Source organism: Barbatula barbatula, assembly GCF_947034865.1.
Source record: "Barbatula barbatula genome assembly, chromosome: 22".
NCBI classification, from domain to species: Eukaryota; Metazoa; Chordata; class Actinopteri; order Cypriniformes; family Nemacheilidae; genus Barbatula; species Barbatula barbatula.
Window position 1 is genome coordinate 3,910,971 of NC_136785.1, and position 16,441 is coordinate 3,927,411.

At 39.2% G+C, this 16,441-nt stretch overlaps 2 protein-coding genes across 2 annotated transcripts; both read left to right on the plus strand.

Annotated features, from left to right (window-relative positions):
• The first annotated feature begins 517 nt into the window (after positions 1–517).
• ubap1 (ubiquitin associated protein 1) lies at positions 518–6,757 on the plus strand. The gene is made up of 7 exons (XM_079486660.1): positions 518–759; positions 1,729–1,785; positions 1,942–2,066; positions 2,154–2,957; positions 3,055–3,222; positions 3,421–3,522; positions 4,026–6,757. The coding sequence occupies exons 2-7, from the start codon at positions 1,746–1,748 to the stop codon at positions 4,164–4,166; spliced, it is 1,380 nt and encodes a 459-aa protein (XP_079342786.1). The 5' UTR covers positions 518–759; positions 1,729–1,745; the 3' UTR covers positions 4,167–6,757.
• A 655-nt stretch (positions 6,758–7,412) lies between these two features.
• dcaf12 (DDB1 and CUL4 associated factor 12) lies at positions 7,413–16,338 on the plus strand. Its single transcript, XM_079486796.1, has 9 exons — positions 7,413–7,961; positions 9,627–9,917; positions 11,882–12,160; positions 12,272–12,332; positions 13,524–13,717; positions 14,037–14,102; positions 14,204–14,366; positions 14,445–14,623; positions 14,830–16,338. Exons 1-9 carry the CDS (start codon positions 7,905–7,907, stop codon positions 14,986–14,988), a joined length of 1,449 nt encoding a protein of 482 aa, XP_079342922.1. The 5' UTR covers positions 7,413–7,904; the 3' UTR covers positions 14,989–16,338.
• The last annotated feature ends 103 nt before the right edge of the window (positions 16,339–16,441 follow it).

A 16,441-nucleotide genomic window follows, 5' to 3' on the forward strand; every position in this document is an offset into this window, starting at 1 on the left:
AAGGATATGTCAGCTTTATTTATATAGCGCTTTTTACAATTTTCATTGTTACAAAGCAGCTGTAAAAGAGAACATATAAGGCAAATATCAGACAGACTATAAATTCCTATATGCAGCGTTGATTAAATAAAACTATAAAATATCACACTTTGATGCTCCTAATCGCATAATGACAAGACTGGATTTCACAGATAAGGGTCACATATTATAAAATACGTTTTGAGCTACTGGTTCCGTTCATGGAAAAATAAATAAAATATAGATTAAATAAAATGTGAATACTTGATTTTCTTGGACATATGCCGTGGTCGTTTTTTAAGTAAAAAATACTAGTAACAGGGAATCATTTATTTACTCAATGTATTTTAATAATAGTAAATACCGTCATACATAAATGAAACAAACATTCCATGATCGCATCATTTCACCGCGTTTTTGTATACAACTAAAGCTACTTATCTGTTTTATATATCAAAATATTTCGTCCAGGCTGATCAAACCCCATGTGCAAAGGCCGACACAGATGACAGCGCGTCCAACGCCATACGCTGATTGGTCGAAGCTGTCGTCATTCAGTTCAGCGCGTAACGTCACACAGGACACAGAAGGAGGCGGTGAAACCAAGATGGCGTTCCGCGATGAAACAGGAAATGTACTCGGTTTTTAATAAATCTTCTAACTTTAGGGCGCATATCGGAGCTTGCTTGTCCCAGGATAGGCGAGAGACATATTTGGAGACTGAAGACACCGTAGAAACAGGTAAGGAAACAGGTGGGACACACAGGGCCAGTTTAAGGGGCGGTGGCAGAGAGAGAGAGGAAGTCGGGCCCTGTTAGGTCGCTTTAGTAATCTAAACTAAAGCCAAACTGAAGTGATCAGTTTGTTTTTAACTCTCTGTTGATATGTAGAACTGTGCCTTTCTAATACGTTAGTATGACGTGGGATGAATTTGAGGCGATTTTTGTTTTAATATGACAGGTAGAAAAAGAATCAAGTCGAACGTAATTGGTAATAAGCTAACGTTAGGCAGAAATGTCATATTTGTAACCATGTACATCAACCTAAACCAAATTTTTACAACATTGTCTCCTAAATATTTATATATATATATATATAAAAAGATAGAGAGTTTAGTATTTATTATCGAAATTCAGCTGTTGGCGTTGTTAGTCTTGTTGTCGATATGAATTTGTTGGTAACGTTAAAACGTAAATATTAGAGTCATTATGTTAGGTATAACGCAACACATGTGTTTAATGTCTATATGGTTATGTGGGATTTCAGATCAGCTGGTACGCTTCGGAATAGCTCTTTTATTAATGGTTCATGGGCGTTAAAATTTCAATAGAACAGGTTTTATAAGCTTGTGTGTCAACATGTGATAGAGTCACGTGCAACATGGGTTTGGTTGTCATACCGTTGATAAACAGTTTTTTTCTAAGCTTCTTTTAGGTTAACCTCGTCTGTTTACATTTTCAGTTCAAGAGAAATGCTTGTAAAACGAATGTTGGTTAACAGCAGTGTTTTCATTGGTTTCATTTTTCTTTTGTTTTGTGTTGTTTTTCTTGTTTGTTCAAAATCAGTCGTTCATAATTTGTGGAATTATGCAATGTTATTTTAACAGTTCTGCTGTAAAATAAAGTGATAAAATAAACCAACTTCATTAGGTGAAAGGTAAGGGACTATACAAGTAAATATGTCAATTATACTGTTTGTTTTTTCCTATAGTTATAGTTGTACTCTAAATGGCTGCGAGGAAGTCTGGATCGGATAACCACAACAACGGTGAGTCATTAAATCATCATCTGTCATGATTCTGTTATTGTAATAAACAAAAACACAACACAATCATAAACCCTCATAAACACAGGACAAATGAAAGTCTCATTTTAACGCATTTTGTTTTCCTTTTTCTCCCACCTCTTCACCTCGTGTTTGAAGGTCCCGTCAGTTACCTTGATGATGTTCCCTTCAAACTTAATGAGAAATTCCGGCCTCCCTCGAAAGTGGGTTTTCCCATTGACTTCTGTGTACCTGACTGTAAATCCAAACTTTCAGCACTGCAAGTAAGTCTGTTTTTTTTTACCAAAGCCTGGCCTTAAACGAGCTGTGTCAGGTTTTTTAAATAATTAATGCTTTATTTTGTCCTTCAGTATGACTTCAGTCTAGAGAGGCGTAGCATTGAGTGGGGGGAAGAGCTCGACAAAGCACGAGCTGCTGAGGCTCGAGCAGCGGAGGCGGCACGCGCGGAGTCTGAAATCGAGAGGAAGGTCACTCCTAGCGATACAGATGTCGGATTGGTTGGAGGAAAGAAAGCATGCCCCTCTGAGGGGCAGGACTTTATTCAACCAGCATTAAACCCAGTTTTGGCTGGCCTATGGGACAACGCAATCCTTATGCCTCTCCCAGCACCTTCATTCGGATCAATGCGGCCAGCCCCTAGCAGCCCGGCCCCGCAAAGTCTAAATTTGGCCGACTTTGAGCGAGAAGAGGATCCGTTTGACAAACTCGAGCTTAAAACACTGGATGACAAAGAGGAATTGCGTTGTATCCTTCAGAGCCAAACGCAATCGTCAGTGTCACCACCTGATCTTCCTCAAACGGAACCTTGTCCTGCTTCTCCAAGTATTACATCTCCTCTTCAGGCAAAAGCAGGAATCTTCCATAAACCTAACGGACTGGTTGGACTTCTGGACCTAGACCGGGGTGGGGTTCTGGGAACCTCAATTGAACAGATTGATGCGGAACGCCCATGTAACATTCGCTCACTGACTTTCCCAAAGCTTTCAGACCCGGGCTATTCCTCATCAGAACCACCTCTAAGCGTTTACCCAGCAACTCCACCACGTAACCTGTCCAACGGCACACCTTCTTCCCTGCAGAGGATAGTATCTCATTCCAACACAACGGTCACACAAGAACAGTCTGGATATGCTCAAAATGGGACACAGAAACAGGTATGTGGGCAACAAAAACATGGACAGAAACTGTTGGCATAAATTGAATGTGTGTATAAGAGTGAATTAACTGATTTTCTCTGAAACGTCTTTGCAGCCACATTCTATCACAGCACCCAACCATCCGGTAACTGCACCTGCTACAGCGATCCTTCTCAGCCTCTCTCCCAGCGAACGACAGTGTGTGGAAACTATTGTGGGCATGGGTTATTCTTACGAAGGTGTTCTAAAGGCCATGCAAAGACAGGGACAGAATGTTGAACAGGTGACTGTCACTTTTTTTCCTTCCTAGAAAAAGTCTGCATTAGGGTTATAATACTTACAATGGAGAGAGCATTTAACAATTTGTCAGTGAGCTATCAATAACTGTAACACTAAGTATGTGTATTTATTTATGCAAATGAAGTGACATTGTGTTGAATCTTCCACGACCGTTTAAGCAATCCGTTTCTCTTATTTGTAGGTACTGGAATACCTGTTCACTTACAGTCGACTGTGTGACCGAGGCTTTGATGCCACTGCTGTGGAGGAATGCCTGGAGATGTACCAGGGCTCTGAGGAAAAGGTTGGCAAATTCTAACCATACATGCACACAAAAGACTTGTGACATGGAAATAGTCAAACGATATCCAATTTGAATACACATTTGCATAATTTTAACCATTGCTTTTATGGTTAACAGAGGCATTACATTTTAACTAGCTTTATGGTGCCTTACTAGACTTTTTTAAGTTTATGATGAGCATCAAGTAATTTTGTCGCTTGCTCTATTTCAAATTATATAGATTTTTTTTTACATGTATGTAAATCATATGCTGTTCATATTTTGTCACAGCTTATTTGGTTAGGATGCAGTGTAGCCCTCATAATTATACACCACGAAATACTGTTTTGTAATATCGATTAGACACCTTAAGTTACAAAACAATATTGTATTATAATGAGAGCTACTGTTTTTGTTTTATTTCTATTAATGCTACAATAGTGCGTCACAAAACAATACGAGTATGATTTATTGAATTTTGTCTCATTCTTAAATGATATCAATGTGACCTTTTCTCCAATTAGGCTCTAGAGTTCCTTCAGCTGATGTCTCGGTTTGGGGAAATGGGCTTTGAGAGGGACACTATTAAAGAGGTACTGCTCATACACAGTAACGACCAGGACAAAGCGCTGGAGGATCTGATGGCCCGTGCAACAGCAAGCTGAGCCCGAAGACTGTCCACTCCAAGAGCCACCCCTCCCCTGCCCCTTTAAAAAGAGAGCGCGAGGAAGAAAGGCGGCAAGCGAGGAGTCCTGGATGTGAAAGGATGTGATTCTCTTATCGCTAAGAAAGAAAAACTGATTTCATAACCTAATAAAGATATACCTCGTGGGATGGGGATTTAACGACACCATCCAATGGTCTGTTCTTTCCTCCTCCGCTGTATATCTGTTAAGTGATCTTAGAACGGTGGTAAGTGGGGAGCCTAAACCCTCCTCTGAGATGCGTCATTGGCTAGTTTCTCTATTGCCGTGGTGACAAGCTGGACTGGGTGGGGCTGGTGGAGAGATGGGGCCAAGTTGAGGCCGCTGAAACACAGCTATTAAGAATATAGATGCTCGAAGCTATCACGCTGCCATCTCTCGCTGCTGAACGCAGGCTTTCGGAACTGAAACCTGACCGCACAGTCACAGACACAACCCATGGCAGAACAGAGAATTCACAGAAGTGGCCTCTCATTGTATTTGTCTCTGCTGTTTTTCGTTCATATGTTGTTTTTATGTTTTTCAGACAGAAACACTTATGTCTCTTTGTTTTGTTCTTTTTAGAGATTGTGTTTCTATGCCCTATGATTAGGAACTGCATTAACAGAACTAATCACCATTATGTAAGAGGAGAGGAAAAAGCTTTGGTAAACTCTTTCCCAGTTTGCTTTTGCACTGGAATGAACACATTTGGCAGGCACTACTGGAAATGCAATATTTGAACACCACCATGATTTGCAAACAATAGACATGCAAATACTGCACAAGCACACTGAATCGCAAACGTTAATGGAAACATATTTAAAGGTCTGTAATGATACACTGTCGGTCCATCTGTAATAAATAAATTGGTGCAAAGTATTTAGATTAACACATTAATTTCAGACTTAACACTGCGATTTATTTTTCGAAAGCTGCATAGTTGAATTGAGGTCACAGATGGTTGTGCAATGGAACGATTTGAAGACTGTGAATCTTTTAGGTGATTAGAAACTGAATGAGCTTTTATAGCCTTGATCACCAAAGGAAACCTGTCTGTTTGTTTATACAGTAGGTCTCCGCATTTGATTGGCCAGCATGATAGACTGGCTTTATAGGAATTCTCTGGAACCTTTCAATTAAAGGTCCTATTGCTAACCTCATGTTATGACTCTCATTACAAAGTGTCCAGGTTATATTTAGCCTCAAAATCAAATGTTTATTTATATTTATTTAAAATAATTACAGTCTGTATGACAGTAATGAGAATTGGATAAGAGATGATGGTTCATTTACTAATAATAGGGTTTAGATAAAGTCAACTGTAATTTCTAAATGTATTTTGAGTTTGGTGTAAAATATGATCTGGACTTGACATTCTGTGAGATTCATCCAAAATGTAAATTTGATTTATTTGGCCCAGTTTGCTATTACGTGAGTACATTCAGCTCAAGGTATAGATATTGTAATTTCCTAAAAGCTATTTTAGTTGTGAAAAGCTCTGATCTGGGATAAAATTTAATTAATTACGCAAATCACTCAAAACAGGATGAAATAAAACTAAATTAAATCGTTTTAAACACAAATATGTTTCTGTTGGTACAGTTTAAATTGCATTTGTGTTTCAATTAAAGTGATTTCCATTGGGCACAGACAATGTGTAGCTCAAGTGGTCTTTTATGTCTATTAACTGTGCTGTGTTCTTTAGCAGCCAAATGTGCACTTTTTCCCCCCAGTTTTTCGCCCATTGTATGTACAGAAAAAGCTGCTTTAAGCTCATGATCCACGTTGTGCACTTTTTTTCATCAGTGTTGCTTCAGCAATCTCTTCTGTATACCCCTCTCTTGTGGATACTTGTTAATCCAGAAATGCCCGGGTCACTTTTACACCTCTTGAAATAATATATTAGGATATGAAGCGTAGTGACAATCAAGCACATTTCACAACCAAATTGTCATATGTATTACATGTGTATATTATCATTATGAATTTTATCCTGAAATAAGCAGAACTTAAATTTAGTATATCAAATACTACCATGACATGTATATAAAAGTGGTGTAGTAGTATAAATTGTTGGGAATTTGGGGGAAATGTGCTTAATTGTCGTGAAAACTGCAGGCTTCAAATCTTCATGGTCCTAAAATTTGGCTTAATTCATTAAACAAATAGTTTCTGACCGGTTTGTGAGATTCACCAATGCCCTATAGAATTAATTCTTCAGAAGAGGTAAACATGGTGTACAGGGTGCTCACCTGTACTTTTCATGGATCCAGTCAATAGACTGAGGTCAGAAAGGTTGAACATAATACATACAGCAAACACTGCTGGTTCACAGAGAGCATTCTGGCCTGGGACGAGGAGCGAGTCAGCACTCAAATGCAGATCTATTGTTTGAATTGTAAATGGGGAAATGTCCTGATGTACAGCTAGAGAACCTGATTGACAGGTAATGCCGATCTGATGCCTTTTGTCTGATAGGAAGATCTGTTGCGAAGATGTGATTTTAATGCTAACAAAGTCTTTGGAAACACTTTCAGACTTAAGTATGATTAAACTTACTCTTCTTTTCAAAAGGTGTGTCTGTCAATGATGTCGGGGCCTACATAGTATGTTTAATTGAACAGTAATTTGGGACAGTATAACACATGCTGTAAAGCAGCACAGATGATGTATAGAACAATATAAACACAGCTGCAATTGAGGGCTTTACAAAAGGGTGCTGCCTATAGGCTGTGTTTCTTGGAAAAATACACTAGTTTAAAGAAAAATCATATAGATTTGAATAGTTTTTAAATGTAGGAAGTATCATTATATTTTATTTATAATTTTAACCTTGAAAATCTAGGTCTGCTAAAATGTTTCCAATTAAGTTGTAGAATAAAGATCAAGATAAATGTTGAAATATATATATATTATATACAGTATATATATGAAGAGTTTGGTTCCAAAATGAGCTAACTCGTATTTTACACAAATTATGTTTTATTGTGTTACTAAGCTGTTTTTTGTTATCATGTTTGATTGATATTAATTCGAATGCACAATAAAAAACATGAATTGAAATATGTATTTTTACAAACCGAAAAACTAAATTGTTATTTATAAAATATTTTTGAAATGGGCTACTCGAACCGAAAAATAAAGACAAAGCAACCAATAAGAGCCCAGCATAATAAAAAGCTTGTGGATAAAAGTACATTTTTTGTAAAAAATGGAAAAACGAAAATCCGCCTCATGAACAGCTGTAAAAACGCGAGACGGTCGGGCATGCGCACGCCACCGACGCGCACGCGTACGCTTGACCTTGTTTTTGTTGATATTTTCTTGAGTGCGGCTGCGCGCGGCGCTGTACGTTGTCGGGTGACGCGCTTTGTCAAAAGAAACGACGGATCGAGAGACTGCGAGATAGGTGAAAAGTGATCTTGGTGTAGGGGAGGGGAAGGCGTACCCTTGTGTCCGCTCCACATAGACGGATAACAAACAAACAAACAAACCTGGCCCAAATACGACCCGAAGCGGAAGTACGGTGGTGATCGGGCACCGAATCGGACGATTACCTCGTTCTGTCCGATCCGACTCGACTCAATTTGGATTCGATTAGTCGTCCCGCTTCACCATTGCAGAGGCCGCCGAAATAACCCAATCGCCATTATATGATCCAGATTCCATCGTCGCTGCTGCCCTCCATGTGGGTGAGGGACCTGTGCGTGTCGGGCTATGGCGAGAAAAACAGTTAGCAGGAAAAGGAAAGCAGTGGAGCTCAAGGAACAACAGGTAACAACGAATCTCTCTCGTACCCGGGAAAACACACCATGCCACTTGTGTTATCATATGATCTTAAATAAAGCAAATCAATATATATGAGAAAACGGAAGAAAAGCTTGAAACGTGACAGTTTTGAAACAGTTGGAGACGGCTAAAGGCTAATGGTGGGTCTGGTAACTTAGTTTCTGACGTCGATCCTGCATTGGTGAACTGGTTTAGTGATGTGAGAACGTGTATTACTTGTCTTAGACATTGTGGTTATTATGTGTTTTGTCTGGGTAGGTTTTAATCCAGGGCTAGATTACAGGATAATGTTACCCCAGTAGGAGCCAGACGGTATAAACTGGTCAGTCGTCCAGTAGGATTGATCTTCTACCATTGTCAATTATATTAATTATATATTATATAATTATAATGGCAAATATTCATATCTTGCTTTGAATTGGAAACTGTTAAGGCCCAGTGGATGTTATTTCTCAAACAGAATATATTTGGGGTGCTCAGATGGTGGAAAAAGTGTCTCATTCAAAGTGTCTTTGTTGCAACCCGGAGTGATTTAAAGTGTAGTTTAATCGTTTGAATGCACATTTTCCAATTGCACACTTTTATAAAGTTTTAAGTGGGAGGGGCCTTGTGTATTGGCTAAGAATCAGTTCTGACCTACTTGGTCATTGTGATCTGGGTCAGTCAGATGGGGCCGATGTCCACTGGCCGGAGGGGGGCTGTACTTGAGAACAGCTGATACAGTACACATTTTTAATGGATAGCTATAAGAGTGTATTACTCATCTCATGTCAACACCAATTACTATATTGGCAATGATGATGCATTTACGGGGCAGAGCATTAAAATAAATAAGGCTTTGTTACACATACAGATTGTTGGGTCTACGAAAGCCATGCTCAGGCCATGGCTTTTATCTGGAATTTTCATGGCCGTATTAGATTTGTTGATTCTTTCTGGGAGCACACAATCACTTTGTCTTCCAGCCGGCACTAGCATCAGAATGCCTTTACTTTTGTCATCAGGCTGTTTTTGTTTCATTGTAATTTATTTATTGTGTTTGATTGTTGGAGTTTTAAGCATCGTCTGGGTTTTCTGTACCACCAGGTGTATTTTTAAACCGTATGCTGTTTTGAAAAGATGCAGAAACGCAGGCACAGTGCTGGATTGCAAGAGGGGCCACCTGGTTACAGCCAGGTGTCCTCTGAGATTGTGCTCCTATTTTTAGTTTCATATTTGAAAATGTTATATAATCATCATGAGTAACAGATAATTGTTAAAGCTATTTTTATGAATGAACAGGCCTCCAAGGTATAAATTATCATCTTTGTCAGCCCGTTTTCATGAATTTCTGATGACAGTGTTTTATGAATAAAAATCCACATATTTAGAGCACTGGGTGTTTAAGCTCTGATTTGGATTTATTAGCTATTATCATCTGTTCTTAACTACAGTAAGAAAGGGGAAAAAACACTTGCCATTTATTCACCCTTGTGTCATTATAAATCTTTCTTCTGCATAATACAAAATAAGATATTTTGAGAAACATCTTAGTGGTTTTGTTTTATTGACATTTATAAAGTAAGTTTGCTTTTGTGCTCAGATACAGTACATGCATAATATATTAACTTGTTTAATATTTACCTACTTTTAATCTACCTCTTCTGGCAGTTCGACTGGTATCAGTTTGGGTGTAAGCGCTCCCGTGTGTCCAGCTCGGCACGTCATGCGCAGCACTGGTGGCAGAATGGCCGGTCGGTGGTGTGTTCTCTAAGAGGGAGGGAGTTTCGCCCGCAGCTGCAACACGAGTGGAGCTTCCAGCGGAGCATGCGCGGGTTCGCAGCCGGACGCATCCCGGCAATCCTGAAAGAGAGAGAGTTCTCCCTCGGCCGCCTCAACAAAGTGTTTGCTTCACAATGGCTCAACCCCAGACAGGTGGTGTGTGGGACCAAATGCAACACGGTGAGATGGTTTTTGATGAATGTTTTACATTTTAAAATTTGGCAGGTGCTTTTTTCCCAAGGTACTTATGTTTTTAGTTTTCGTGATCCCTGGGAGTCGAACCAATGGAGTTGTGAGCACAATGTTCTACCAATTGAGCGACAGGAACACATGATCTAGTACAGTGGTTCTCAAACCGAGGGCCCAAGATGGATCCAGGGGAGCCACAGATTTTGTGGCATTTTATGAAATATAATCACAAATTGTATGCAAACAAACATCAGAAAATAAGACCACCAACCAAAATGATTGATGTCCCAGCCTTGTATACCTGAATATGTTTTTGGTTTAATTATAAGTTTAAGATTATAAGTCTTTATCTGGGGGGGCCCCCACAAAGAAAAAGATTGAGAACCACTGATCTAGTATACAATTGAATGTATATTAAAGATTTGTTCTTCAACATGTTATTGGTCTTTCTTGCTGGTTTTTTTGTTTTAGGGAATATGAAATTATCGAAATGGTATTGTTGCTTAGCGTTGTGTGTTCAACGCATTTTAAGGATGCAAGATATTTTGATTCCTATGGTTTACTTCCCCTTCCTTTAAGAATAAACCAAATGAAAAGTCCCTGAAACACTAATAGGGTGTTCTGCATCAAAATGTGGCCATTGTTGAATTTAAGTCATTTCTAAAGATGGTCATTTCAAACCAGGTGTTTCCCGAGAAAAGTCAAAGGAGCGTTTTAGGTGTAAAAATGTTTTTTTTAAGCTTGATGTCACTTAAAGGAACATTGCAGGTCAAATACAAGTCTGGACTCAAATGCCCTGAAGTTTCCATTCCATTGTTTATATGATTAAGGTTTTTTTTTCCCAATAGAATTGGTCTGCATAGCTGGGAACACCCACGAAAACGTCATATCCGTTTGTGCCGTGGGGAAATCAATCCATTACTATCAATGGGTGTAGACCTCATTAGGCGCTTGATCTTGGCTCTTTGTATTGATTACGACAGATTTTTACTTTGTGCAATTTCGGAAAAGTTGCTATGTGGTGTTCTGAATCTAATAAAAAAACCCTGATCTGAAGTTTTCTATACTGCGCAAAAACCAGACAGGTGTAGTCCCGTCCCGCTGCACCCAGGGACTTTCTTAAACGTTTAACGTGAAAAACACTTATTCATTCATTAATTCTGGGATTAGGTAAATTGTTCCCTGAGTTTGGGATAGTTTGTGGGACTGAATATTATCTTGCACTCTTTCATAAAGTTAGTTTTGTAGTTGTTACCATAAGAAAGCTAAATCATAAAGGTTTTAAAGTGGCTAATCTACAACATTATATGGCTCTTAATTGCAACACTGAACTGTTATTTGATTAAAACAACCCTTGTGCATAGTTTATACGTAGTCCTCCCCATTGACGTCCATTATTAGGAAGCAGCCTTATGCCTCAATACCAAAGCCTCGACCACGTATAACCACATTTTAAATAAATGTCTTTACCATTGATATCGAACATCAACATAACCACAGAAAATTCTGCGTTCTTCGTTTATCGCTGCCTTCATCCAAGTTAAGCTGTTTCCTTATAATGGACTTCTATGTGGGAAAACGTTGCTTGCTACCGTCAAAACTTAATTTAACATGCTAAGACATAGTCTTTTATTTCATAGCTTTAATGAACAAGGGATACAAATATAGACTGTCGAATGACACTGGGATACTGATATTACAGTTGTCGTCTAGCTGGAAACTCAATAAGGTAACAAAAAAGCCATTCAATTGGGTAGTTTCTACAGTCCCAGACACTGCACGGATTCTCCCACCCAATACGGCTCAGTTTCCCCCACGCAGACTCTACCCCAGGTCACGTCCCAAGCTATGACACGACACGGACCAAGTCTATATCAAATTTTTTTGCATTCACAATTGTCATATTTTATCCAATGGCACCTGTGCTTATCTTGATTATCTTTCTGCTGACTCAGCTGTTCGTGGTGGATGTCCTCTCTGGCCAGATCACCAGGATCCCCATGCTGAAGGACAGAGAGGGTAGGGGAGAGGTCTCGCAGGCTTTGGCTGGAGTGGGGAGCCCTTTCCAATTCCAAAGTACGGGATCAGTAGGCAGTCTGGACGCCCAGCAGGGATGCGGCATCCACGCTATAGAGCTGAACCCATCTCACACGTTGCTCGCCACCGGCGGAGACAACCCTAACAGCCTGGCAGTGTACCGGCTTCCCACACTTGACCCTGTCTGCGTCGGGGATGTGAGTCCATGCTGCACTCCATTTCCAATTGAACATAATTGAAACTTGCTATTTGATAAAGGTTTTCAGTAATGTTTTACGAGGCTTAAAATGGTGCTGTATTTGTCACAGGATGGGCACAATGACTGGATATTCTCCATTGCATGGATCAGCGATACCATGGCAGTCTCGGGTAAGCACCCTCTTGTTGCAGTTTTATTTGAACACCTTCAACGTTATTTATGGAAAGTGTCAAGAAGTGAAGAGGGCATATTTTACCACAAAATAATAAAAACAAGCGGAATTCTCGAACCTTTAATGTAAAATAAAATAAATAGAATGTAAAATAAGTAATAAAAAATTATGAGTGTACAATGAGATTTCTTTTCAGGATTATTACTCAATGTTTTTTATATCTTTTCCACATTACATTAAGGACGGTTTGAGATATTTACCAGTAAATGTAAAATGTTTTTTGATTTAAACTTAATTTAAAAATGTTTATTATAATAATAATTTACATTCAGTCATTTAGCAGACGCTTTTATCCAAAGCGATTTACAAAGTAAGGGAAAACAATAGAAGCAATATGTGCAAAAATAGAAAAATAATACATTGCATTAAAACTTCAGTCTTCAGTTAGCCTACCACAGTATGCAAAGCTAAGAATATCCTTTTTTATTTTTGGGGGGGTAGGAAAGTAGAAAAGAAGTAAAGAAGTAGATGTCTGTTCTAATGGGTCAGATGTTGACAGACTCATCCGGAGAAAGTGCTTGTTATTTTTTTCCCTTTGTGGGGCGGCACCACAAGACATTGTTCGATTGCAGAGGGCAGGGATCGGGCGTGTACTTAAGTCTGAATTACTGAGTGAAGATATGGAGGTGCCGAACCTGTGATGGGTTTTTTAGGCCAAGAGCAGAGATTTTAATTGGATGCTTGCGACTATAGGGAGCCAGTGCAACGAATAGAGGAGTGACGTGCACTCTCTTTGGCTTGTTGAAGACCACTCTTGCCGCTGCATTAATGATCATCTGAAGTGGTCTCAATGTACAAGCTGGAAGACCAGCCAGTAGAGAATTGCAATAGTCATGTCTGGACAGGACAGGACAAGAGCCTGGACAGGAACTTGCGTAGCATGCTCCGAAAGGTCCAATTCTCCTAATATTGTTGAGGATAAAGGATTGGGTGGTGCCTGCGACTTTATCTGTGGAGTTCAACTGATCACAAGCAGTGATCTGCACGCAGAAACGGTTGGATCATCTGGCTGAAATGACAGATGGAGCTGTGTGTCATCCGCATAGCAGTGATAGGAAAAGCCATGGGTACAAAATTCTATACTTTCATTTAAAAAAAAGTATGCTTTTTATTAAATTCACCGGGGCAGGATCTCGTGATGGTTCCATGGGCTTGTGGGAGATATCAGAGGAGGTGCTGACTCAAGCGGAAAAGTGCCAGAACGTGAAAGGTGATCCATGTTACTCTCACATCTCTCACCGCGCCCTCGAGGACATCCCCAAAGAGTATACCCACCCCTACAACTGCAAAGTGCGGGCACTGGCCTTCAACAACAGCCATAAGGTCAGCCCGCTTTCCTTAACACATATTACTCATGCTGATCTTAGACCTTAGAACCCTTAAGTTTAGGTGCAAGGTGACTATGCTGCCTCATTTTACATGTATCCATTGTGTAAATGTCAATCCCAGAATGCATTAAGATCACGGTTAATGAAAAAGTCCAAGATGGGTGATGAGGCGAGAATTATTTTTTAACAATTTAATACTGAAACATTTTGACAAGTCTGTGTCATTAAAATATTAGGTAAGATTATTATTTGCAGAATATTTTATTATACTGACACAAGTCTTTTTTTCTGTCTCTTGTCCTTTTGGACATCAGGAGCTTGGTGCTGTTTCGTTGGATGGGTATTTTCATCTGTGGAAGGCACAAGACAACCTGTCTAAGGTACATTGACCCCAATGAACATTTGAAGTGAAGCTTATTGAATAAAGATTTACATTATATTGTTTTGTCGACATTCAATTAATTTCTGATTTGATTTTCAGGAGCTTTCCATCAAACTCCCTTACTGTAAGGAAAACGTCTGTTTGGCTTATGGTATGGACTGGTCTGTGTATGCAGTGGGATCTCAGGCACACGTGTCATTCCTAGACCCCCGACAATCGTCTCAAAACATCAAATCTGTGAGCTCCAGGGAGCGTGGTAGTGGTATGATTTTTTTGTTATATGTAATTTGCAGAAATTTAGATCTGCAGGACCGGTGCTCAAGTTGTGCTTGTTCAACAGGTATCCGCTCTGTGAGCTTCTATGAGCATATAGTGACGGTGGGCACTGGTCAGGGTTCACTGCTCTTCTATGACATAAGAGCCCAGCGTTTTCTAGATGACCAATCCAGTACACCCGGCGGGTACCGGAATCGCACTGCGGAGGGCATCCTGAAGCTCACCACAGGGAGAGGCTGGCTGGTAAGATTTTCACTTTTTTTGCCTTTAACATAAAATTGCTGGTTACTTTATATACCATTCTTTACATAGGTTGATGTAAACTGACCATTAAATTAATTTTAAAAAGTATTTTATAAAATCATTCATTTGACGCTTTATCACATTGTCAAGCTCTGTTACTGTTGCGAAAATGTTATTGCTAATTCAAGCTTTTACACTTCCTCCAGAATCACGATGAAACATGGAGAAGTTACTTTTCAGATGTCAGCTCCTTTCCGAACGCCGTGTACACACACTGCTATGACGACTCCGGCACCAAACTCTTTGTGGCCGGCGGCCCCCTGTGTTCCGGTCTACACGGAAACTACGCCGGCCTCTGGAGCTAGCCTCCATCATCCCTCCAGTTCTCTCCCACATACACGTGCTTGTAGGCCTTCCCCTATTCTCTCCTCATTCTTAGTGGGTTTTTTTTTTCTTGCCATCCAAGATTGTTCTTCTTTTCACAAAAGTCACTCAGGAGCAAAGATGTAATTTTATTTTCTGTGTGTTCTTATGTCGCTGAATATTCTGTCATTTGATTGTTGTAATCTGAAATTCATCTGTTTTTTGTGTGGACGAAAAAAAGAAAACTGCAAAAGATTTTACCAACTACGTGACCAGATCTCAGAAGAGTTCATTCTATCCTGGATGAATAAGGGATTGTGACACCGTGGAGAAATGTATACAAATATTAAGTAGCCTCTCTGAGCATTGCGTTTTTTTTTTTCTTGGTTATGTTTTCTTTTCAAAGATTGCCGTGTCAGAAATGTGGCTTGTTTGTTTTGCTGTGCATTTTGTTTAGACCAATTTCTAAGGTGGTTGTGGACTGAAATTACATTGTGGACACTGAAAAGACTGAGAAGAGGATTCTTGGTGAAATGAATGGACACCCTGACCTTTATCCTCACTTAATAGACACAGAAAATGACTGGAGGTCTAGAATGCAGATACATGAAGACTACGGAGAATCAGACAGTGGTCAAAGAAGACTTATTTTTGCCTGTTCATATTTCGCAAAGTAATGACAGTGAGAAACAACTGTAGGAAATACTCATTATGTTCTGTTTGAGGTATCTTTAAGGATGCCTCTACTATTTGCTTGTTATATATTTACACCCACACACACACATCAAGATGTTTTCAAAAATTGTCCTCTATGACGTTACACTTTGTATTTATTTTGTGATGAACCGTCACTCATTTAGTTCAGGTAGTCATATTTGTTATAACTGTTGCTTCTCTGCTTCAAGGCAGGGCAGTGTTGTGTGACGTTGCCTTTTCAAGGTCTTTCTGTGAAAGACTTGCAGATTGATTTTGTTTTGGGTCTTTTTTACATTCAATTCTTAATAGATTCAACACAAAATTGCTAGAACATTAAACACGGTAACCTGCATATAATAGGAGACGATTAACCATCACTTTTAAAATGTATTTTATATATAAATGTATATGTATACGAAATTGGAATCTAATAGAAGAATACAGTTTATGTAAATGTCAGAGGATATATGTGCGTGTGAGTGAACTAATCTGTCGTTATTTTGGTGGTGCCCTTTTTATACTCACTTCATAATGGTTTTTACAGATTACAGCTGTAAAGATATTGTACAATATCAAAACAAGCTAAAGAAACCAAGAAAAAACAAGACATTATTCAGAATGCAAAAAATAAAAGTTTATTGATGTATTTTCTTGCATTTTGGCTCAGCATTATAATTTCACTTTTTTAAACGTAATACTTTGGTGAACAATATGGATTTCATTTCATTCATCAGTGTTCAACACTGTTTTTATTCATTT